Consider the following 24,787-nt stretch of genomic DNA (forward strand, 5'->3'; position numbering starts at 1 on the left):
CCTTGTTAAGAGTTTGGAATAATCCACTTGACTAAGTGCAGGGGAAGAATGTTTGTAAATTCACCTCTAATCGGACTTAGATCCCAATTATCTTAAGTCAGCAGGAAATCCATTGTGCTGTGATTTGGAGCTCAATATAAGGGATCGACTCAGATAAAATAATACTTGTACTCGCTTCCCTTTTCCTTACTTCATCACCAACTCCCCCGCCCGCTCGGGGTCACATGGACCAGCCCCGCTCTCCCCGCCCCGCTCCCCACGTAGGCGGGATCTGGTCTAGCCCAGCCGGGTGGCGGGAAATGTAGCGGCCGCTGCTGCCTCCGCGGGGATTCTGAGGACCGGCGGGGAGCGGGTGAGTGTCTGGGCGAGAGGGCTCTAAGCGGATTGCGTCCCTTCGAAGCCGCGGGGGCTCTTCTGGGAGGCGCGGAGTCCCCTTTCCCGCCACCCGGTTTAAAGACAGGGGGCGGGGCGCGCGCTTTAGGTGCGCACGCGTCCCCACCCCGCGTCCTGTGTGGGAGCCGCAGCGTTTCCAACTCTCCTGGGACGTCCCGTCATTTTCCCGACGCGATTCTGCACAGATAGGTCCTCGCGCAGCGGTGCGGCTGTGATGGGAAGGGGCTTGGAACCCTTAAAGTAAGACAGAAGCTTCCCGGGCATTTACCCTTCGGAACTTTCCATCCAGTTCAGACCCGAAAAAAATAGGTGTACAGCTTGGTGGTCAGCAGGAGCTGGGATTCACTGGTCGCTTGACTTAAATCTTGAGTTTTTATAAAATGGATTTCTCATTCCCTTCCTTCCTTTCCCTCGGGTAGAAGGCTTAAGGAGGATACACCCTCTGCTTGGGTTTGTTAGCCGGACCATCAGCCGTTAATTAAGCTCCTTCCCTTGAGTCTCTCAATTCTTGGCCCTTCGTGCTGCCACTACATAATTACCGTTATAAAAAGTCAATCTGGTCATTTCAGATTAAATTTAAAACTCCTCTTTGGCCGCCCACGGTCAAGTTTATATCCTTAGGTGGGTGTCCATGGCCTTTGGCAGTCTGACTCTGACCCTCTCAGCTGATTTTCTAAAGCTCCCTATCATTTTTTTCTATCTCATGCACTTGACTCCCAAACCTATGGAAAGGGTGTGTCTGCATTGTGCTCTTTCATGCTTTGGTACCTGTGCTCCTGCTGTTCCCTCTACTTGAAGTTCTTGCCACTTCTCTGCCAAATGAACTTCTCTTTCAGGAGCTCAGTTGTCCCGCTGAAAACCTCTATTTCCAGCCCTCCTGGGCCAAAGTAGTCACTTCTTCCTTTGTGTCCCTGAAGTATTTTACCTCCCTCTATTATCAGTGGCACTTATACAACTGAGTAAAAGGTTACTGAGCTCCTAGCATGTACTGTGCCCTGTGCTCAGTACCAGGTGGACAGAGATGAATAGAACAGAGTTCCTGCCCTTACGGAACTGGAAGGAAGAACACGTGTAAATGAGTCCTCTGCAGTTACAGGGTGACAAAGAAGTCTGCCCTGGCTTCCTTACTCCTCTCGCTCAGAACTCTCTTGAGTAAGTTTATCTACTTTCACAACTTGACACACCACCTTACATCCTGATGCCTCCAAATCTCCAGCCCCAACCTCTCCTCCCTCAACTTTGAAACTTGTCTACTTCAGCTTAGAAAGCATGTGTTGAACACTTATGATACCTGCCGTGGCCCAGGTTCAAGCCCTGGTTGGGGAACTGACATCCCCCAAGCTGTGTGGCAGGGCCACCAAAAGAAGAAAAAGATGCAAGCCTGCGGAGCATCATCACTTAAGGAGGAGTGGAGGAGCAGCCAATATGAGGTCAAGGAAAGGTGTTTGTTTTCTTTCGTTTTGGGGGGTTTTCCCACCCCCTAAGATGGAGGCGCTTTGAGCAACTCATAACATATGGGAATGGAGCCACTATAAAGAGAAAATTGGAAACAAATGAGGAATGAGGAAGAAGCAACTGAGGGACGAGAAGTAATTGATCATTCACAAATGGAGGGCTTAGATTCATGTGAAATATGTATGTTTTTAGGCTTGGGTGGAGAGAATTGAGACAGTTCGTTTCTGATGATCTCAGTTGTTCTGAGAGGAAGGGACCTGAGACACCAGCTGAGAGGTGTGGGAAGCAGTGGAGTAAAGGGGCTTGAGGTTAACGGTGAAAGTTAGAAACAGCTGTTCCTTGGGAAGGAGAAGAGGGAGAGGGCCAGGAACACTAAGGATTTGCTGGGCCAGGCTGAGGACCTGTTCAGGTTGGAGACCACATTTGTTGTGTATCATTTTGCAGGGTTGTTTGGTTTCCTCTAGCAGATCTGACTCTAGATTTGAATCCAGGAGTCTAGAAAGCAAATGGTTGCATTGATCTGAGGTTGGGATCTTTTGCAGAGTGAATGCACTAAAAGGAAAAAAGATTGAGACCTTACAGAGAGTGATGTGTAGTGATACACCAGTAGGATATGTGCTCCTGCTTGTGCGACCCCAGTTTGATCATTTTGTTTTTCAGCTCAGAAATCTTCAGTTAGTCCCAGGCTTATGTTCTAAATCCTTGAATTGATAGACAAAGACCAAGTTTTCCCATAAAGCCGGTTCCAACCCTCTTTTCCATTGCTTTCCTGTTAAGACTCCTCTATTCATAGTGGCTCCCTCTCTGGTTTTACTCTGGCAAATTCTCTGCTTAAGTTCCCCTCCTCCTCTCAGCTGCCTGAATTCTATGCAGCCTTCAAAGGCCCAGTTCTAATCACACTTTCTCTGACAAAACCTCCTTGGCCACTTTAACCAGAAAAGAGCCCTAGTTTTTCAGAATTTTTTTTAAAATATCACTTAGATCTATTACTGACTTTCTTTTACATTGTTTCTTCTATATTAGGTGGGTTTTATTTCTGCAACTAAATTCCTTAAATTTCTTTAGCACTGCAGCCACTGCACCTGCACAGCACTATCTTTTGCCTAGGAGGATCTTCGTAAGCACTTAGTGACTGACTATAGAGTCCAATAGATGGAGAGGAAATTAATATTTTGAGAATTCTTTGTGCTCAACACTCAGTAAAGTGTTTGATATCAGAGCTTCTCAAACTTTCGTGGTGAACGACCAGGGTTTTTTTCCCCCCCAAGCTGTTGCAGACCGATACTTTTCTTTCTTTCTTTTTTTTCTAGCTCTATTGTGATATATCACTTGAAATATAAAGTACTTTTCTAAAATAGTAGAACTAGAATAGTATTATTAGAAAAATTAAATTACTAGAGAAATAACATTAAAAAGAGACATACAGAATATAGGCATTTTTACTATTAGATTCAACAAACATCAACTGCGTCAAATTGCTATAAGATGTTCTAAATGCTTATGCTTTGTTTTTGTCCATATCTTGATGCAGACTGCTAACAGTTTGTGGACCAGCGTCCATTGGTCCACAAATGACACTGATTCCCATGATCTCATCTGAACCACCCCCTACTTATTTTTCTCGGTGTACTGATAAGGAAACTGAGGTTTAGGTTAAGCCACATGCTCAAGATCACCAACTTAGTACTGGACAGAACTGGAATTCAAATGCCAAGCGTCATTCTGTTCATACTAGTGAATCTCAAAGCTGGTTCTTAGAGCAGGGTTGGTTTGGGACAGAGTTTTTTGCTTGGTTTTATTTTGTTTTCAAGAAATGTGTTAATTTTCTATTTTGAATTGCAAGCGTATTTAATATTTTATCCTTTATTTTCCTTTGGTTCTTGCATTTTGAGGCCTGCATTTGAGATGATTATTGCTTCATCTCAACTGCTTAGTACTTAGTTGAGTGAGAAAAGTAACTAACATCCCTTTTAAATGTCCAGATCTGCTTTGTCTAAGGTGTTTGACAGAGTTTCTCATCTGTCTATGATAAAATGTGAAAATACAACATAATGAGTTTTTTCATAAAATTAAATGTATTAAAGGACTGTACTTTATTCTGGGATTTTTGTCCTTCTTAGGTTTTTGTGGGGGTTTTTTGGTGTTTAAATACTGAAAACAATGTATAGTAATTGTGTGGGTGTTTTTTTATAACAGCTGTATTGAGATATAATTCACATACCATAAAATTCACCCTTTTAAAATGTACAATTCACAGAGATGTGCAACTGTTACTGCTATCTAATGTTAGAACATTTTTATCACCCTCAAAAGAAACCACATACGTCCCTACTAGCAGTCACTCCCCATTGCCTCCTCTCCCCAGTCCCTGGCAACCACTAATCTACTTTCTGTCTCTCTGGATTTGCCTATTCTGGGTATTTCATATAAGTAGAATCTTACAATATGTGACCTTTTGTGTCTGGCTTCTTTCATGGAACATAATGTTTTCAAATTTCATCTATACTGTAGCGTGTATCAGTACTTCATTCCTTTTTATTGTCAAATAATATTCCATTGTGTAGATATACCACTTTTTGTTTATCCATTCATCAATTGATGGACATTGGGGTTTTCCACATTTTGGCTATTATAAATAATGCTGCCGTGAACATTGGTGTGCAGGTTTTTGTGTGGACGTGCATTTCATTTCTCTCAGATATATACCTAGGAGTGGAATTGCTAGGTCCTATGGTAACTCTGTTTAACATTTTGAGGAACTGCCAAACCAACTTCCACAGCAGCTGCACCATTTTACAGTCCTACCAGCAATATACGAGGTTTGTGTGTCTGTATTTTTTTTTAATTGTCCTTAAGTTACAAAATTTAGAGTCTACCACCTTAGGTTAGTCTCCCTAAATTGAAAAAAAATTAAAGACCCATCCATGAAATCCAGAAGTTGGGGAACAACTATATTACCCAGTCAGTATTTAAAAACAAAGCAAACAGAACAAAACAAAAAACTCAAAAAAACCCTATCTAGAAGGTCATCAATTAAAAAAATGAGAACTAACTGCTGATTGTTGAATAAAGTTGTAGACCACCTTTGCATCTTTTTTTTTCCCCCGCCTTTGCATCTTGATTTTCCTTCAGCATAATAGTCTTGTATATGTTAAAGCAGTTCCCAATTATAGGATCATTTGGCGAGCGTTTCCTAAATACTGTGCCTGTGCCCCTTCTCCCCAGCCCCTGGAGTTTCTGAATATTTGGACAGGGCCTAAGCAGGTATCCTAAGGTGGTTTTAAAGTACAGCCTGGCTTGAGAATGACTGTTTAGGTAGTTGGGACATTGAGGGTATAATGTTAACGCTTTTACTTGCATATTTTGTTAATTCTAAGGTAAACATTTTTTCAGAAAAAAAAAAAAGAATTTCTTTTTTCTATTGGTTCTTTGGTAAGCCAGAATGGCTGGTTTTCCTGTTTTGCCTTTGTTCTGGGTCAAAGAGGTGGCATGGGGAGAATTATTTTCAAAGTAGAAAACTCAGGAAGGAGAATAAAGTACTCCGATTGGAACGAAGAGAAATTAAAAGCTTGTATATATCTGTTCTGTCCCGTTATCCTGAAACAGCACTTGTGGTTTCTCCTTTTCCCTCTTTGTAGGAGGAAAGAATTTGGTGGAGGTAACTATAGTGAGCCCATGCTCACTATGACTGTAGTGAGCCCTGTGCTTAGTCATTAGCTGGGGGACTTCCCAGGAAGAGTAGGGCTGAGGTGGGTCCTGAGGTGCTGTCAGCTAACTGCATTCTTTGCAGCTGAATGGAAAGTTCTTTCTTGAGAAATCTGAGCAGGCACTTCCATGGCTGCCACAGTATCCTTTCCCTTATTTCTCAGATAAGGAAGCTAAGACTGACTTGATGAGGAATAAATGGGCAGGTAGGCAGTGAAGCCAGGACTCTGACCCCCACCTTCTGACCGTTGTACTGTTCTTTCTATTACACCAAGTTGCATTTAACAGTTTCTACTGAATGTCTATCTTATGAAAGAAATTCAGTGCATTCAGAAATGCATAAAACAACATTTAGTAGAGGAGAAAAGATGTATTCTAGGTTATTATAACGTAAAGAAGTAGTTCAGTGACGGAGAAGGAAGTCCATTTAGAGTGATATGTGCCGTCAGATCCTGTCCTGCTGTAGGCTATCAGGGAGAGCTTCGTGGAAGAGTGGCATTTGAGCTGGATCTTGAAGGTCAGGTAGGCTTAGAACTTTTGGAGTTAAGGGAGGTGGACCTTCCAGAAGGAGGGAGCAAGGTTTGGAGAGCGTGAGGGGGCTCTATGTCTTGGAATATGTATGTTTATGTTCCTGGGTTGGGGGGCTAGATAGCCAGACGAGGCACCTAAGGCATGGATCTAAGAAGTGGTGGGTTGGATGGGTAAGCGTGAAGTAGATATAAGACAGATAATCAGGTTATAAGTGGTCTAGGAGAGGAAGATGAGGCCACACAGACTAGGTGAGTAGCTTCTAGATAACTGCATGAAAAGAGAGTGAACTGTAAGTTTTCTGTCCCTGGCTGATTTTTTAATAGTATGTTTCTACCAGTGACGGCTGGAACTCCTGTTTAGAGCTCTTTTATTCCAGTTCTAATGAATAGGCCCAAGACTGCCAGCTTGCCTCATGTAAACCCAACTTGCCTGGGAGCTTTATAATAGTCATCTGACCCATTTCTTCCTCTACTTTGCTTGTTGCTCTCTGGTTTTGTCAGAACTGCAGGAGATTAGAACCTGAAGTCTTAGGTCTCTTACATAACCTCTTCCCTTCTCACATCTGCAAGGATGCTCCTTCCCTATCTCCTTTCCTCTCCAGCTTTTATTTAGGTAGCCAGGTAACAGCAGTTACCACCTCTGTTATTTTTGCCTTTCAGGTAAAACGATGTGTTGAAAGCAGAGGTTTGAGTACTCTGCTGGGGCCAGTTTTACAAATATTGAATATTATTGAATATTAGAATTGGTCTGCTCTGTGTGTGTGTGTGTGTGTGTGTGTATGTGTGTGTGTATGTGTGTATATACCAGTGGTCTGTCTGGAAAAGCTAGATGGATCTTTTTTTTTTTTTTTTTTTTTTAAGCTAGATCCATCTTGGAGGAGAGTCACAGATCTCACACACTGCACCTACCTCACTGGAGCCCAGGTCTTAGGGTCTGCAAGTCCCATGAGAAAGGACAGCAAAGGCAGGTATCCCTTCAGTTTTCCTGGTCATTCTGTGTTTTACTGGCTCACTGTTGTTGGGCTGAGCGGTCAGAAAGGAGATTAGCACTGGGTAGGGGAAGGGAAGGCAGCAGCCTAGAGAAGTAGCCCAGTTACATAAATGCATGGAGATAACATCAGGCACTAAACCTTGGTCCTTTGGACATGGCCCATTTCTTATTTCCTGTGGGGGAACAGGGGTGGAGTTGGGCTAGGGGTACGTATGGAACAGGGAAAGGTGTTTTTAGAGGAAGCTGCTGCGTGCTGAGAGTGTGGCTGAATGTGACAAGGGGACGCATAGTGCATGTAGTGTGTGTGTGTGTGTGAGACTAGTGTCAGGTTCTGAAACATCCAGGATCTGTGCCTATTTGCTTATCTGATGAGGGTTTAGGGATCTTAATAAAAGGGGGTGTGCTTCAGAAAAGGAAGATGGTTCTTCTGTGGAGAGGGACAAGGAATTTAACTAGTTCCTATTTACTTCTTTTCCTCACCCATTCTGTTAGGTACTGGCTTCTACTAAGATCACCAAAATTTAAGAGTAACTTGGGGGAGGAGAGTGAGGGAACTTTCTTTACACATCCCCAGGGCCTCAGAAGCCTCAGGGCTCCTGGGGTATATCAGATCCTCAGTGGGATCACTGTACAGTCAGAGCTGGGTTTTCTCAGTTCTTGTGGTACAGAAGAGCTCTAACTGTGTGGGTGGAAGGTGGAGGGGGACCGGGTCCAGCAATTTTTTTATTTTTGGCCATGCTGCACAGCTTGTGGGATTAGTTCCCCAACCAGGGATTGAACCTGGGCCCTTAGCAGTGAAAGCGCTGAATCCTAACCACTGGACCGCCAGGGAATTCCCCCGGCAATTTTAAGGCAGAGGGAAGCTCATTCTCCCATCTTCTCACAAGGCTGCAGAGCTTTCTCAGGGTGAAATTCTCAGAGTTGATGCCCTTTGCTAACCAGCCTTTCTTTCTACTAGGTTATCTAGACTCAAACATACTGTTTCTACAGTTTCAGACCCGATTTAGAGGATGGGATGGCTTAATTTTTAGTCTCGGAGCCTCCTGGGTAGAAGTCTTAACTTAAAGCTTTCCCCGGGACTGGGAACAGCACTTTCGGTGCTGACAAAAGTGAAGCATTTGAGGACCTTGATCAGAATACTCAGAGCATTAGGGCCCTGCCTGCTCCCCCCTCCCTTTTATGGGGAGGACCCTACATTTGTTTTGGTTTGGTTTTTTTTTTATAGATTTCTTTATTTGTTTATTTTTATTTTTGGTTGCATTGGTCTTTGTTGCTGCGCGCAGGCTTTCTCTAGTTGCGGCGGGCAGGGGCTACTTTTTGTTGTGGTGCGCGGGCTTCTCATTGAGGTGGCTTCTCTTGTTGAGGAGCATGGGCTGTAGAGCACAGGCTCAGTAGTTGTGGTGCACAGGCTTAGTTGCTCCGCAGCATGTGGAATCTTTCCAGAACAGGGCACGAACCAATGTGCCCTGAATTGGCAGGCAGATTCTTAACCACTGAGCCACCAGGGAAGTCCCCCTACATTTGTTATCTTTCCTTGTCTCTATAGGCCTCGTCATTTCTAGCTCCCTTGGCTCCACCTGCCTTTCTTCTCTAACGGCTGGTCCACTGATGTATGGACTTGTACATGATGAATTGTGAACTTCTAGCCACATGCAGTGCTCTTGGGTACTTGGAGGGAGACACTTACCACAAGGAGCCAGATTGCTTAGGTGAGTCGCTTTTTGAGGTAACAGGTTAAAAAGAAAAAACGCTTGAGTCTAGGTCTTTTGAATTTCTCAAACCATGGATATGAAAAGCACATGGGCCTGGGTAGAGCTTCTGCCAGGGTTCCATGTAAGCGTTTATTCTGTCCCTGAAGAGAGTGTGAAGGATTTGATCCGCTACGTGAGGCATGAGGATGAGACGCGAGATGTACGGCAGCAGCTGGGGGCAGCGCAAATCCTGCAGAGCGACCTCCTACCCATCCTTACCCAGCACCGCCAGGACCAGTCTCTCTTTCATGCTGTTATCAGGTTGATTCCCCAGCTTTTTTTTTTTTTTTTTTTAATTGAAGTATAGTTGATTTACAATGCTATGTTAATTTCTGCTGTACAGCAAAGTGATTCAGTTATACATATATATACATTCTTTTTTATATTTTTTCCATTACAATTTATCACAGGATATTGAATATAGTTCCCTGTGCTATACAGCAGGACCTCGTTGTTGATCCCCCAGCTTTTTAACATATACTGTGTGCCAGCCTTTGGTATTTGTGCCTGGTGAGGAAACTGAACAGCTTCTCCCTCCTTCATGGTCTCCCCAGGCTGATGGTGAACTTGACACAACCAGCCTTGCTCTGTTTTGGCAGCGTGCCCAAGGAGCCCAGCTTCCGGCACCACTTTCTGCAGGTGCTAGCGTACTTGCAGGCCTACAAAGAGGTGAGGTTTTCCTCCAGAATCCCGGGGCAGAGTTTGGGGGCGGTGGGAAAGGAGAGGGTGGGGGCTACTTAAGGTCCATCCCCCTGTTTCGTAGGCCTTTGCCAGTGAGAAGGCTTTTGGAGTCCTCAGTGAAACTTTGTATGAGCTGCTGCAGCTGGTGAGTCTCCACCTCACAAGATCCCAGGGGACAGTTAGCGCCCTGCTCCTCCCCTGGGCAGAACCCCAGGTGGGGCGTCAGAACATGCGGGGTTTGGAGATACGGTCCCAGTCCTTGGGGGTACAAGTCCAATCCGCTGTCTCTGCTGCCTTGGGACTGCTCGAACTCTTCCTGTTCTTTCTTTTTAATCCTGATTCTTCTCTGTGCCTTTCTCGCCCCGTCAGGAAGGCCTCCCGCCTTCCACAGGGGGTCTCGTCCTCTAACTCTCCTTCTTCTGACCAGGGCTGGGAGGAACGGCAGGAGGAAGACAGCTTGCTGATTGAGCGGATCCTGCTGCTGGTCAGAAATGTTCTCCACGTCCCAGCCGACCTTGATCAGGAGAAGGTGATCTTGGCTGGTCTGAGTTCTTGTGCTTGATTAGGTTGGGCTGCCCCTTTTTCACTGTTCTGTCCTCTGACGAAACTCGGAGAGGGACCTTCGTCAAGGAATGAGTTGGAAAACCTCAAGGCAGGGCAGTAGAACTGACTGATCTCCCCTTTTCCCCTCACCGCTTACCGCTCAGGGAATCGATGATGACGCCAGTGTCCACGACCGGCTTCTCTGGGCGATTCACCTCAGTGGCCTGGACGACCTGCTCCTCTTCCTGGCCAGCTCAACTGCGGAGCATCAGTGGAGCCTCCATGTGCTGGAGATCATCTCCCTTATGTTTCGTGACCAGGTGAGACACTCACCTGTTGCCTCAATCCCTTCCCTCATGTCCATTTCTGCTGTGCGGCTGGAATTGCTCTTGTATCATGACTGAAGTACCTGGGGAAGGCAGGTGCCAGGTGGAATAGCCATGTCTTAAGTACAGGATCCCATCAACAGTCCTATTTTGTTCACGCTTTCTGTCCCCACTAGGAGTGAACTCAGAATAGGGAATGACTGTCCTTCTGACTCTTCCCTCCTTGTTCTAAATCTAGAACCCTGAGCAGCTGGCAGGAGTAGGGCAGGGACGCTTAGCTCAGGAGCGGAGGACAGCTGTGGCAGAACTGGAGGTGTTGCGCCAGCGAGAGATGGCAGAAAAGAAGACTCGAGCCCTGCAGCGAGGCAACAGGTGAGTGGTGGAGAGCTGCTCTACCCATGTTCCCGTTCCTGCACTACGGAATGCTAGGGCTTGGGCCAAATGCTAAGGCATTGGTGACCAGAGAGCACTTTGCAGTTACAACATGCTCTGATGTGCTGCTGAGAGAGAATGGAGATGGAGCTTCCAGAGAATTGAGGAATCACCCTGGACTTTTTTTTCTCTGCAGGCATTCTCGATTTGGGGGCTCCTACATTGTCCAGGGCTTGAAATCCATTGGGGAGAGGGACCTCATCTTTCACAAAGGTCTCCACAATGTGAGTATGCTCCCATCAGGGGTGGGAACATTGTGGAGTGGGGGGCCTTTATCTCTCTGGAGGTAAAGCTTCTCTGTTCTTGGGCTTAGAAAGTTGGAGACCTAGGAGAAATAGAGCTTTTGGCATTGTCTTTACCTGCATCTTCACTTAGTACCAGAGGGAGAGCACCTTCTACAACTTTCTTCTGAGAAAACTGTAGTACCAAGGATGTGTAAAGAGCTGCCGGGGAGGGAGGTGGTTAGGAGTAATTCTAATTCCCTCAACCTACATCCCCAGCTCCAAAACTACACTTCCGATTTGGGAAAGCAGCCCCGACGGGTACCTAAACGTCGCCAGGCTGTCCGGGAGCTGTCCGTTCAGCGCCGCTCTGCCCTCAACGTGAGACTCTTTCTCAGAGACTTCTGCTCTGAGTTCCTGGAGAACTGTTACAACCGGCTCATGGGCTCGGTGAAGGTGAGAGCCTAGGAAAGATGGAGTAGAGAGGTGATTGGGGCAGCGGTGGGTAAGAAGGGCAAGCTGGGGAGGAACCCATGGAAAGCTGACCATGGAGAGTGGGCTAGTAGGTGAGACGGACGTAGGGTGCCCCTGAGACATGGTGATGAAGTCAGGAGGGAGTGGGTTATTGATGCGACAAAAAAAGCTCTAGCGATTGCCGCAGAGGAAGGGGAAGGGAATGTGGGGAGAATGAGAGAGGGATGGAAATTTGGGTCCTAGAATATTGTTACAGTGGTGTCCAGGGTCCACCTGGTCATCATAGGACAGGAGGAAGTTGGAAGCCCTGAGGTCATGAAATGGTCTGTTTTTCCTGGACATCAGGACCACCTGCTTCGGGAGAAGGCTCAGCAGCACGATGAGACCTACTACATGTGGGCTTTGGCTTTCTTCATGGCCTTCAACCGAGCTGCCTCCTTCCGGCCAGGCCTGGTTTCTGAGACCCTCACTGTCCGCACCTTCCACTTCATTGAGCAGAACCTCACCAAGTACTATGAGATGATGCTGACCGACCGCAAGGAAGCCACCTCCTGGGCACGCCGGTGAGCGGGAGGAGAATTGGGGTCAGAGTAGACATCTTGGCCTGGCTGGGAATCTGAATACCTGAATTCTGGATGGTACTTTCTGTCCTGTTTCAGGCTTCAGGTGGTCAGCTGGGGAGCAAGGACTGGCTGGGTCATTCAGTTTTTGATGGAACTATTTTGGCGGGTGAGGGTGCAAAGGGTGATACTGTTTCCATGAACCAAGGTCCTAAGCTGTCCTCCATTTTACCTCTTTCCCTCTCACAGGATGCACCTGGCTCTGAAGGCCTATCAGGAGCTGCTGGCCACAGTGAATGAGATGAATGTGTCCTCAGACGAGGCTGTGAGGGAGAGCAGCCGCATCATCCAGAGTGAGGCCTGGCTTGGTCTCTGATCCCACCTACCCTGCCTCTTGATCCGAAACTCACTCTTCCCAGACCCAGCTTCACCCGTCTCTCCTTTCCCCAAGCTTTCCAGATCAGTCCTTCCATTCCTTTCTCTTCCCTGTTTCTAGACAACATTTTCTATGTGATGGAGTACCGAGAGCTCTTCCTGGCACTCTTTCGAAAGTTTGATGAGAGATGCCAGCCCCGCTCTTTCCTTCGTGACCTGGTGGAAACCACCCACCTCTTCCTCAAGATGTTGGAGCGGTTCTGTCGGAGCCGTGGGAACCTGATGGTGCAGGTACTGGGCAGCCCAGGGTGTGGAAAGAGCTGGGGGGAAAGGGTGGGGGACAGAAAGGACAGGGGGCTCTTTCTCCTCACATTTTCTGTAGCTTAAGCTGGTCTGTTAGAACTACTCTGAACTAAGGGCAAGAGTTTTGTTGGTGTTGCCGATGTGGTTCTGCCTTGTGAGTCTCCTCTCATTAGGTTGATCCCTGATCTACCATAAGTATCTTAATTCATTCAGGAAACATTTATTAAACACCTGCTCTGTGCTAAGCACATAGACTCAGGGGGTTCATAATTTTATTTTATATATATATATTTTTTTAAGATTTTTTTTTTTTTGATGTGGACCATTTTTAAAGTCTTTATTGAATTTGTTACAATATTGCTTCTGTTTTATGTCTGTTGGGTTTTTTTTTTTTTTTTTGGCCACGTGGCATGTGGGATCTTAGCTCCCCGACTCGGGATGGAACGCACACCCCCTGCATTGGAAGGCAAAGTCTCAACCACTGGACTGCCAGGGAAGTCCCAGGGGGTTAATAATTTTAGAATTTAGTAATTATGCTGTGCTATTTCCTGGTTATACTTCAGAAGCACTGTAATGAGATAGAAAGGGCCTTACATTAAAAGTCAGAGGTCTGGGGACTTCCCTGGCGGTCCAGTTGTTAAGCCTCCGAACTTTCACTGCAGGGGTCCAGGTTCGATCCCTAGTCAGGGAACTAAGATCTCACATGCTGCATGGTGCGGCCAAAAAAAAAAAAAAAAAAAAGTCAGAGGTCTGGGATCTCATCCTGTATTAGTTACTGTTAGAATAACTTAAGCTGCTTGTGTGAGTCCTGATTTTTAAAGTTGGTTGTAACATCTACCCATGAGCCTGAAATGAAATAATAAATGAAAAGTCTGGGACAAGAAGAAAACCTCAAGGAATTTCTATCCTGGAGACACAAGGACTCTGTTTTGTAAAAATTTTCCTATAATTCTGTTTGCTATAGGTTAAAACTCGGTCAGAACTGGACTTGAAAGGGGCTGTAGTACCAATGAGACTTTTCTAAAAGGTCTATTTACACTCGGAGCTCTGTTGTATTAGCAGTACTAATAGGTGCTATCATTTATCGAGCGTTTACTATGTCTCAGACGTTGTGCTAAGGTTTCCCTATAATCCTCACAATAGCACTAGGACACATGCGCAGAGTGGTTAAGCAACTTGTCCAAGGTCTTGCTGGTATATGGCTAGCGTCAATACTTAAATCCTGGTCTGCTGGAATCCAAACTCATGCTCCTGACCTTTAGTGTGTTTATAAGTTCCTTGAATAAAGTATGAACCTCATTAAGGGCCTCACAGGCCCTCCTATTTGCCCACAGAGAAGACTGGTTCACAGCCATGACTTGGGGGAGCAGGGTCGGGGTATTGACTCTCATTCTCCTTTTCAGGAGAAAAAATTGTAGTTTACATTTGCAGAGTGCTTTGCATTTTATAAAGCCTTTTCATATAGAATTTTTTATCCTCAGAGCAAATTTGCTCATTCTCTAGGCTTCTGTTTAAGGTATCACTGCCGCAAGAAATGAGTCACGTGCTGTTCCTGGGTTTTGCTATGGCGTTTTATGCTCAGCCATGTTCTAGGTCTTATCCAGGCTGTAGTGTCATTTACCTGTCTACTTACCTGTCTCCCCCACTAGGCCACAAGCGCCTCAAGGGCAAGGAAATGTGCTCTTCACTGCTGCTTCCCCATTGCCATTGAGTAGCACATAGTGGTCACTCTGTGAATGTCTAATTAATTCAGACATCTAATTAATTAGTTAATAGAGGACATTGATGGGGAAAAGGCCTCCCTAGCTCTCGTGCCATCCTAACACAGTTCCTTCTCTGTAGAACAAACGAAAGAAGAGAAAGAAGAAAAAGAAGGTCCTAGATCAGTCCGTAGCTTCTGGTAATGTCCCCTACAGCCCAGAGGAACTGGAGTCTGTGTGGCCCTCCCTGGCCGAGCAGCTACAGTGCTGTGCCCAGGTAAGTAGTTGCAGAAACTCTCTCTTTTTTTTTTTTTTTTTAATACATTTATTTATTTATTTTTGGCTGCGTTAGGTCTCCATGGCTGCACGCAGGCTTTCTCTAGTTGCAGCAAGCGGCGGCTACTCTTCATTGCTGTGCACGGGCTTCTCATTGCGGTGGCTTCTCTTATTGTAGAGCATGGGCTTCAGTAGTTGTGGCGCACGGGCTCAGTAGTTGTGGCTCGTGGGCTTTAGAGTGCAGGCTCAGTAGTTGTGGCGCACAGGGTTAGTTGCTCCGTGGCATGTGGGATCTTCCCGGACCAGGGTTCGAAGCCGTGTCCCCTGCATTGGCAGGTGGATTCTTAACCACTGTGCCACCAGGGAAGTCCTACTCTCTGTTTCTTGAGGGTAGTGCTCTGGGCAGGCTCTCTGGGTCTCCCCGGCTCCAACTGTTACCAAAGCTTTAATAATCCCTCTCTAGGATCCTGAGCTCAGTTTGGACTCCATGGTTCCCTTTGATGCGGCCTCAGAGGTGCCCGTGGAAGAACAGCGGACAGAAGCCATGGTGCGGATCCAAGACTGTCTCCTGGCTGGCCAGGCCCCACAGGCCCTGACCCTTCTTAGGTCTGCCCGGTAAGAGTCCCGCCTACCCATCCTCCCACATCCAGCCCCTGGGCTTTTGGGGGCAGGGAGTGGCTTTCACTGTGGCACAGGGTTCTCAGTCTTCAAGAGAGAAGTCCTCTCAGAAGCGCTGGGGCTCTGTACAGGGTACTGAGTCCTGGGGAGTTTTGGTTGGTTTATTGGGAGGTTTATTGTTTGTTTTTGTTTCATTTTCGAGAAATATTAGCACAGTTAGTTGGGGAAAAAAAATAAAGTTAATTCTATGAGCCAAAGATAGCCATCATTAACATTTTGATGAGTTATCTTCCAGAGTTTTTCCCTCTGTGTTACATATAGACATATCATATACACCTTCTTTTATAAGATCGAAATATTGCAATACTGATTTATAGTATTTTTTTTCACTTCTCAATATATTGTGAGCATCATTTCTTTTTTTTTTTTCAAATATTTATTTATTTATTCTGGCTGCACCGGGTCTTAGGTGAGGCACATGGGATCTTTGCTGCGGTATGCGGGATCTTTTAGTTGCAGCATGCAGACTCTTAGTTGCGGCATGTGAACTCTTAGTTGCAGGAGGCATGCAGGATCTAGTTCCCCAACCAGGTATTGAACCCAGGCTCCCTGCATTGGGAGCGCGGAGCCTTAGCCACTGGACCACCAGGGAAGTCCCGTGAGCATCATTTCTCATCAGATATATTTCTGCAATTATTAATGGCTTTAAAACACCATTGTGAGAGCAGCGAAAAATAAATAGATAAATAAATAAATAAATTTATAAAAACAAAAAACACCATTGTGTGAATATGTACATTTGTTCAACATTTGTTCAAATGTCACGCATTTAGATTATTTGCCTTTTCTTCCTATATGATTTTCTTTGCAGTGTGGCTTATGAGGGAAAATTTCCCTAGAGTCTTTGTTTCATCTTTGAAATAACAGTGTGCATTCTCTTTCCAGCTGGAAAATAAAATAAGTCTAAATTCCTTCTCCCACTTCAAATTATAACTGAGATATTCCCTCTGGTGAAAGCCTTTTTTCTCTCTGTGCTCCAGGGAGGTGTGGCCAGAAGGAGATGTGTTTGGCTCTCAGAACATTTCCCCAGAGGAGGAGATTCAGCTGCTGAAGCAAATCTTCTGGGCCCCGCTTCCCCGTGAGTCTCCATTTCCTTCTCATCTCTCTCCTTCCAGCTCTTCTCTAGCGCCAGCGTCACAGACACCCAGTAATCCTCAGTCTTTCTATAGGGCAGCAGGGGCCAGAGGAACAAGGGGCAGAGGAAGAAGATGAAGAAGAGGAGGAGGAGGAAGAGTTGCACGTGGTTGAGGTGTTGGAGAAAGAATTTAACTTTCTGGACTACCTGAAACGGTGCGGGCCGGGAGGACGGAATTGGTGTCAGGGTGGAGACCGTGGGGCTGTGAGGACGACCACACGTCCTCACGCTGACATCCTCTCGCTCCCTGTCTTGGTGCAGCTTTGCAAACTCAACTGTCATCCAAGCCTACGTGCTGCTGCTGCGGAGCTACAAGCAAAATAGCGCCCACACCAACCACTGTGTCGTCAAGATGCTGCACCGGCTGGCCTATGATCTCAAAATGGAAGCCCTGCTTTTCCAGCTTTCCCTCTTCTGCCTCTTCAATCGTCTGCTTAGCGACCCTGCTGCTGGGGCCTACAAAGTAAGGAGATACAAAAGAATGAGGTTCTAGAGGTGTATGGAAGTCCTGGGGTAAAAGGATAGGGGATAAAGTGCCCTGAGCTGTGTCAAGGCTGAGCGATGAGAGAACGGTGAGGAAGTAGACAAGCAGGTTGAGGGAGCTGCAAGGGGAAGGATAGAAGAGGCTGAGCGAGGAGGGGGCAGCTGGGAACAGGCCTAGAAAAAATACCTAAAGGCCCATGTTTATGTACATTTAGGCCACAGGCCTCAACAGCAGTCTCCCTCTCCCACAGGAGCTAGTGACTTTTGCCAAATACATCCTGGGCAAGTTCTTTGCATTGGCCGCGGTCAACCAAAAAGCCTTTGTGGAGCTGCTGTTCTGGAAGAACACAGCTGTGGTTCGAGAGATGACTGAGGGCTATGGCTCCCTGGATGGCGGGTGAGCTTGAGGATGGGGAAGGCTTGGCGATGGGGAAGGGGTGACACAGTCACAGAGTGTCAGAGCTGGAAGAGCTTGCAGATCAGTTGGTGTAACCTTTCTTTCCCTTTCGTAGGTGAGAAAACAAGCCCCGAAGGTGAAATGCTTTACCTGAGGTCACCTGAGAGAGGAACTGGGATTGAGCCTAAGTCTCCTGTCTACTCTAGTTTCCTTCTTCACCAGCGTTCGGGGGGGCAGTCAGAGTGGGGTGGCCCCCCAGAGAGAGTCTATATGTGCCTTATCCCAAGATGTGCTGGGAAGCCATAAGGATGCATAGAAATATTTGTCCTCTTTCCCTGAGTATCTTAGCTCCTCTCCTTTCACTCTTCTCTCTCTTTCCCATAATACTCTCAGCCCCTGCAGTGTCAGGTTCCATGGGCCCAACCTGGAAAATCTTAGTTTGACTTTTGGGTTCTTAAGTGGAAGGAGAGTAAGAGGAAGGAAGCACACCTTAGGCCTCTGCTAGCTGGCTCCTTTGCGGTACCTGCATTGCCCTTATTCTTTTTAGAAGAGAAGACCTTTGGTCTCCTCTTTTTGAGCCAACAATCTACATGCTCCCCTTCTCCTTTCCCCATTTAGATCTTCTAGTCGCAGACCCCCTGTGTGGAGCCCAGAGGAGGAGGCCCAGCTTCAGGAACTGTACCTTGCCCATAAGGATGTGGAAGGTATGAGGCCTTGAGGTCTGAAGAGCATGAGGAGGGCAGCCTGAGCTCCGGGACCCCTCTTCACTGCCTCACTCCTCCTCCACCTCAGGTCAGGATGTGGTGGACACCATCTTGGCACACCTGAAAACTGCTCCTCGGACACGCAAGCAGGTCATCCACCATCTGGTACAGCTGGGACTGGCTGACAGCGTCAAGGACTTCCAGAGGTAGAGGCACACGCTCTGGAGGGAATTGAGATGGGGAATCCACTCTTCACTCCCTGAGCTCCCCCTTCCACTGACACCCCCCTGAACAGGAAAGGAACCCAGATTGTACTGTGGACGGAAGATCAGGAGCTGGAGCTGCAGCGGCTTTTTGAGGAGTTCCAGGACTCTGATGGTAAGTGAGGTGGAAGCTCAGGGAACCTCTGAAATGAGAGCCAAGCTCTCAATTTCTTTTCCTGCTGCTTCCTGTTCCCAAGGAAGGCTTATCCTCTCCATCCTGTCCACTTGCTCTGTTTGTGGTGTCGTTTTTGTTTGTTTGTTTTTAAATATATATATTTTTTCTTTTTTATTATATAAGTTACAGGTATACAATATAGTGATTCACTATAGTCACTAATTTTTAAAGGTTATACTCCATTTATCATTGTTATAAAATATTGGCTATATTCCCCGTATTGTACAATGTATCCTTGTAGCTTATTTTATACCTAATAGATTGCACCTCTTAATCCCCTGCCCTTATCTTGCCCCTCCCCCTTTCCTCTCCCCACTGGTAACCACTAGTTTGTTCTCTATATCTGTGAGTCTGCTTCTTTTTTGTTATATTCATTCATTTGTTTTATTTTTTAGATTCCACATATAAGTGATGTATAATATTTCTCTTTCTCTGTCTTATTTCACTTAGCATAATGCCCTCCAACTCCATCCATATTGCTGCAAATGGCAAAAATTCATTCTTTTTTATGGCTGAGTAGTATTCCTGTGTGTGTGTGTGTGTGTGTGTGTGTGTGTGTATGTGTACCGCATCTTCTTTATCCATTCATCTGTTGATGGACACTTAGGTTGCCTTTATACCTTGGCGATTGTAAACAATGCTGCCATGAACATTGGGGTGCATGTATCTTTTCAAGTTAGTGTTTTTGTTTATTTTTTTGGATATATACCCAGGAGTGGAATTGCTGGGTCATATAGTAATTCTATTTTTAGTTTTTTGAGAGACCTCCATACTGTTTCTTGTGGTGTCATTTTTGAGTGAATTGAGCTAGCCTCTTTCCAAAGACCTCTGTTTCCTTTACTAATCCCTTTCCCCTGTTGCTCTTGGGCATTCACACTTTCTTTCTCTATAGATGTGCTGGGTAATATCATGAAGAACATCACAGCCAAACGCTCACGGGCCCGAATAGTGGATAAACTGCTGGCTCTGGGGCTGGTGGCTGAGCGGCGGGAGCTGTACAAGAAACGCCGGAAGAAGTTGGCGCCCTCAAGCTTGGTAACAGTCTTACCCTGGCTCTGCCAGCTGGACCTGCCCCCCCTGAAGTGCTCCTTAGAAGTAGCCCACCCAGATTCTTCCTGTCTCAGGCTCTTCTGAGTAGATCCCCAGTGGGGTGGCCAGGAACCAGAGGACTCCACTCAGTTCTTCGTCTTGTCTCCTTTTGTTCATTACCCACCCCAATGAATTTTAGCCTAATGAAGAGGAGTCCTTGAACGATTTTTGCCAGGAAGATCTAGAAGAAGAGGAAAACCTGCCAGAGGAAGAGAGTGAAGAGTATGAAGAGAAAGAGGAGGGCTCAGAAGCAGAACAAGCCCACGGTGGCTCTGTCCTTTCAACTCAAAACCTTGGGCAAAACCTGCATCAGGAAGGTGAGGGCCCAGTTGGGAGAGATGTCTCAGGTGGTGGGGTTGGTTGTATGGGCCAGTTATAAGTTTTCCACCTTCCCTTAGGCTTTTCTGCTCCCCTCCTGTGGCTCCAGAACTACCTCATTCGAGCAGCAGAAGATCGGGAAGAGGTTGGTGAGTGGATAAATGACGGTTTCAGGAGGACTGGGGTCTGGAGGCTGCTGGAGATCTGGTCGTGGGATGGAGGGCCAGTTCTTTCTTCACATCTTCACCATGTGACCATTGACCCTGTCCTAGGCTGCTCTCAGGCAGTTCCACTGGTGCCACTGACAGAAGAAAATGAGGAAGCAATGGAAAATGAACAGTTTCAGCAGCTGTTGCAAAAGCTAAGGGTTCGGCCTCCTGCCTCTGGGCAGGTAAATACACCAGTTACAGCATCAGCCAAGCGTGTTGGTGCTACTTTAAGATACATCCCCTCCTCCTCATTTCCTGTCACCTCTGACCGTGACTCCTGCAGCAGCTGTCCTGCTGATCTCTCCAATCTTCCCTTCTCCTAAGTCCATCTTCCACACTGCCCCCGAGTTATCTTTCTAAAATACAGTTTTGATTATATCACTCCCCTGATCAGAGCACTTGATGGTTCCCCACTGTTTGCAGGACAAAGTCCACAGCCTCTGAGTGGTGTCTCTGGCCTTGGCCAGCCATTGCAGCCTCACAGCCACGTCACCACACACCTACCTGAGACTACAGTCATCCGGGGCTACTTTCCATCCTCCAAACAGTAGGCTTTTTCATACCTCCAAACAGTTGATCATGCCAGTCCCCCTACTGGAAGGCTCCAACCTCATACACAAGGTGGCAGATCACCCATCTTCCTGATGAACACTCCACCCAACCTTGAAGAGTTAGTTCAGTTGTCACTTCCTCAGAGAAGCAGTCTCTATCCCTCCTTCAATCCCCCCACCCCGACACCAAAATTCACAGATATTCAAGTCTCTTATATAAAATGGCATAGTATTTGTGTATAACCTATGCACATCGTCTCTAGATTAATTGTAATACCTAATACAATGTAAATGCTATGTAAGTAGTTGACAATGTGCAGCAAATCCAAGTTTTGCTTTTTGGAACTTTCTGGAATTTTTCATTTTTTTTCCCCAATGTTTTTGATCTGCAGTTGGTTGAATCCATGGATGTGAAACCCTCGGACACCGAGGGGCAACTGTAATCATTTTGGTGGCTGTGATTTGTTCATTCCCTGAATATAGCCCCAATCCTGTGGTGTTACAGTACATTGGTTCTTTCTCCCATTAGACTGTGAGTTCCTTGAGAGCAAGGATCATATCTGACTCACCTTTAGATCCCCAGGATCCATTCATTTACTTATGTAATTAACAACTGTATTTACTGGGAACCTCCTGGTGTATCAGGCACTGTGTTAGACATTGGGCACATACTAGATAAATAAGCAATAAGTAGAGTTCACAACCCTTGTGGAGCTTCACCAATGTAGGCTCATATTTATTCAATGAATAATATCAAAATCTGGCACACTAGAGGCTGGCTGCTCCTTTCCCACTACTCTCATTTTCGACTTCTTTGCCCCTGTAGGAAACCTTCTGGCGAATTCCAGCCAAGCTGAGTCCCACCCAGCTCCGGAGGATGGCAGCTTCTTTGAGCCAACCAGAGGAGGAGGAAAAGCTTCAGCCAGGATTAGAACCTAAGGTCCCCGGAGAGCAAGGCCCTGAGGAGGAGCACCAACAGGAAGAGGCGCACCAACAGGAGGAGGAGCGCCAAAAGGAGCACCGAGCACATGCCCCGAGGGCCCTCCTGTCAGCCCGGAAAAAGAAAGCAGACCTGGTGTCCCCAGAGGGTAATACCAGGACCACTTATCTATTGAGTACTATTGAGTACTTACGCAGCTGTGTGATCAAGAGGGCTGATAGGGTATTTGAGACTATGAGGACCTAGTTCCCTAATTTTATGCCTCTCATGGTCGTTTCAGAGGAAGGGACTGATGGTGGGAAAGAGCAGCTGAAAGTGGCACCCAAGAAGCGACAGCTGCTGGACAGCGATGAGGAAAAGGAGGAAGATGAGGGCAGGAGCAAAGGTAGGGGGGTCTGGTCGGGATCTGCCTTTTCTTCTAACCTCTAGCACTCTTCCCTCCAGTCCTGAAGGTAAATGCTACCATCCTCCTTCCCCCTTAACAAATTTAGATATCCTGTCTTCTCACCCCTGTCATTCCCATAGCACCAGAGTTGGGAGCTCCAGGAATCCGGAAGAAGAAGCGGTTTCAGATTGAGGATGACGATGAGAGCGACTGAAGAGCCAGATGCCTAGGGGCAGAGATAGACCCATTTTTAAGTGGTGAATTTAAATCTGAGTTTGGAGGGGCATACAGGACCTGGAAACTCCTCTTACTGGACAGAAGCTGTGGAGCCCTGGGCTTCCCCATGGATTTAGGGTCCAGGAAGTCCAGGCAACAGTGTTGGCCTCCTGTTCAGTCACTTCTTGCTTCTCCCACTTTTATCAGTGTGCCTCAGTAGCTCTCTGGAGACTTATTCCTCTTCTTCTTTGGTTAATAGCACACCCTGGCAAAGGAGAGGAGTGAGTGAAATATAGAAGGCACCTTGGACCCCCTCTTACTGGTCTGTTCCTTTTGGCTTTCTGCTGGAGGTGGGTCACAGCACTAGATGGGGAGTTTTGTGACATGATGAGTGGGGATGTTGCACCATTTTTAAAAGGCATTAGACACGCCCATCCTCATTTTCTTTCCTATGATCACCCCCTGAACACCAGATTGAGCCCAGTTCCTAATGTTGAAATAGGGTTGGGATGCAGTACTCTTCAGATGATGAACGTGTTTGGTTGGTGTTTGGCATTGAATTAAACATGTAAAATTAAAAGTTGCCAATGTTGATCTAACTTGCCAATCTGTCTAAATACCTCAACCCTCCACCTGCTATGTTCGTGTAAGAACTTTTAACTATTAGGGTTAAAAGAGATTATCAGCCTTCCCTTTTCTCTTGTTTTCCCTACACAAGACACAAAAACATTCACACCTCAAGATCCTTTGTCTAGGATAAATCTTTAGGGTAAAAAGAGTATGCATCAGGGGCTTCCCTGGTGGCGCAGTGGTTGGGAGTCTGCCTGCTAGTGCGGGGGACGCGGGTTCGGGCCCTGGTCTGGGAGGATCCCGCGTGCCGCGGAGCGACTGGGCCCGTGAGCCACAACTACTGAGCCTGCGCATCTGGAGCCTGTGCTCCGCAACAAGAGAGGCCGCGATAGTGAGAGGCCCGCGCACCGCAATGAAGAGTGGCCCCCACTTGCCGCAACTAGAGAAAGCCCTCGCACAGAAATGAAGACCCAACACAGCCATAAATAAATAAATAAATAAATAAATAAATAAAGAGTATGCATCAGAACAGGTACATGAAAAGATGCTCAATGTTGTTAATCAGAGAAGTGCAAATCAAAACCACAATGAGATATCACCTGATACCTGTCAGAGTGGCTGTCATCAAAAAGAACACATATAACAAATGTTAGTAAGAATATGGACAAAAGGGAACCCTTGTACACTGTTGGTAGGAACATAAATTGGTGTAGCCACTGTGGAAAACAGTATGGAGGTTCTTCAAAAAAAAACTAAAGATAAAACTACCATATGACCAAGCAATTCCACTCCTGGGTATATATCTGAAAAACATGAAAACACTAATTCACAAAGATACATGCACAACAGTGTTCATAGCAGCATTATTTACCATAGCCAAGATATGGAAGCAGCCTAAGTGTCCATCAACACATCATCAGTGGATAAAGAAGATGTGGTATATATGTAATGGAATATTACTTAGCCATAAAGAGGAATGAAATTTTGCCATTTGCAATAACATGGATGGACTCGGAGGGTATTATGCTTAGTGAAATAAGTCAAACAGAGAAAGACAAAAACTATATGATATCACATATATGTGGAATCTGAAAAGTACAATTAACTAGTGAATATAGCAAAAAAGAAACAGACTCAGATATAGAGAACAAACTAGTGGTTTCCAGTTGGGAGAGGGAAGGGGTGGGGGGCAATACAGGGGCAGGTTAAGAGGTACAAGCGACTATGTATAAAATAAATAAGCTACAAGGATATATTGTACAGCACAGAGAATATAGTCAATATTTTATAGTAACTAAGTGGAGTATAACCTTTAAAAATTGTGAATCACTATGTTGTATATCTTATATTGTACATCAAGTATACCTCAGTTTTGTTTACTAATTTTTATTGGAGCGTAATTGCTTTACAATGTTAGTTTCTGCTGTACAGCAAAGTGAATCAGCTATACGTATACATATATCCCCTCTTTTTTGGATTTCCTTCCCATTTAGGTCACCACAGAGCATTGAGTAGAGATCCCTGTGCTATACAGTAGGTTCTCATTAGTTATCTATTTTATACATAGTATCAATAGTGTATATATGTCAATCCCAATCTCCCAGTTCATCCCACATCCCCTTACCCCCTTGGTATTCATGTTTGTTCTCTACGTCTGTGTCTCTATTTCTGCTTTGCAAATAAATTCATCTGTATAATTTTTCTAGATTCCACATATAAGCAATATTATACAATATTTGTTTTTCTCTTTCTGACTTACTTCACTCTGTATGACAGTCTCTAGGTCTATCCACGTCTCTGCAAATGGCACAATTTCGTTCCTTTTTATAGCTGAGTATATACCTCATTTATTTATTTATTTGTTTATTTATTTATTTAGCTAGCTGTGCCAGGTCTTAGTTGTGGCACACGGGATCTTTGTTGCCACGTGCAGGATCTTTAGCTGCAGCATGCGGGAT

At 45.9% G+C, this 24,787-nt stretch overlaps 1 protein-coding gene across 4 annotated transcripts; it reads left to right on the top strand.

Annotated features, from left to right (window-relative positions):
* The first annotated feature begins 273 nt into the window (after positions 1–273).
* TIMELESS (timeless circadian regulator) lies at positions 274–22,820 on the top strand. Of its 4 annotated transcripts, none has more exons than XM_061205256.1 (30): positions 287–352; positions 6,945–7,051; positions 8,621–8,783; positions 8,933–9,086; positions 9,380–9,494; positions 9,589–9,651; positions 9,934–10,035; positions 10,214–10,369; positions 10,614–10,747; positions 10,944–11,031; positions 11,308–11,484; positions 11,848–12,065; positions 12,312–12,415; positions 12,559–12,728; positions 14,583–14,717; positions 15,180–15,331; positions 16,375–16,472; positions 16,564–16,684; positions 16,791–16,992; positions 17,264–17,409; positions 18,028–18,113; positions 18,202–18,319; positions 18,409–18,491; positions 19,444–19,586; positions 19,780–19,957; positions 20,039–20,107; positions 20,231–20,349; positions 21,545–21,806; positions 21,939–22,043; positions 22,184–22,820. In XM_061205256.1, exons 3-30 carry the CDS (start codon positions 8,687–8,689, stop codon positions 22,255–22,257), a joined length of 3,669 nt encoding a protein of 1,222 aa, XP_061061239.1. In that variant the 5' UTR covers positions 287–352; positions 6,945–7,051; positions 8,621–8,686; the 3' UTR covers positions 22,258–22,820. The 4 variants fall into 4 exon arrangements, with proteins under 4 accessions (XP_061061237.1, XP_061061239.1, XP_061061238.1 ...); XM_061205255.1 differs by having other exon boundaries at positions 6,949–7,051; XM_061205257.1 differs by lacking the exon at positions 287–352 and adding an exon at positions 609–633 and having other exon boundaries at positions 6,949–7,051.
* The last annotated feature ends 1,967 nt before the right edge of the window (positions 22,821–24,787 follow it).

The sequence above is a fragment of the Eubalaena glacialis genome, chromosome 11 (genome assembly GCF_028564815.1).
Source record: "Eubalaena glacialis isolate mEubGla1 chromosome 11, mEubGla1.1.hap2.+ XY, whole genome shotgun sequence".
Taxonomy (NCBI): Eukaryota; Metazoa; Chordata; class Mammalia; order Artiodactyla; family Balaenidae; genus Eubalaena; species Eubalaena glacialis.

Excerpts from the sequence above, each read along its gene's own strand:
- TIMELESS (XM_061205254.1), top strand. The coding sequence starts at position 8,687 with ATGGACTTGTACATGATGAATTGTGAACTTCTAGCCACATGCAGTGCT. Across the intron at positions 18,492-19,443 it reads GGAGTTCCAGGACTCTGATG|ATGTGCTGGGTAATATCATG; the intron begins GTAAGTGAGGTG and ends CTTTCTCTATAG. Across the intron at positions 20,108-20,230 it reads AGAAGATCGGGAAGAGGTTG|GCTGCTCTCAGGCAGTTCCA; the intron begins GTGAGTGGATAA and ends ACCCTGTCCTAG.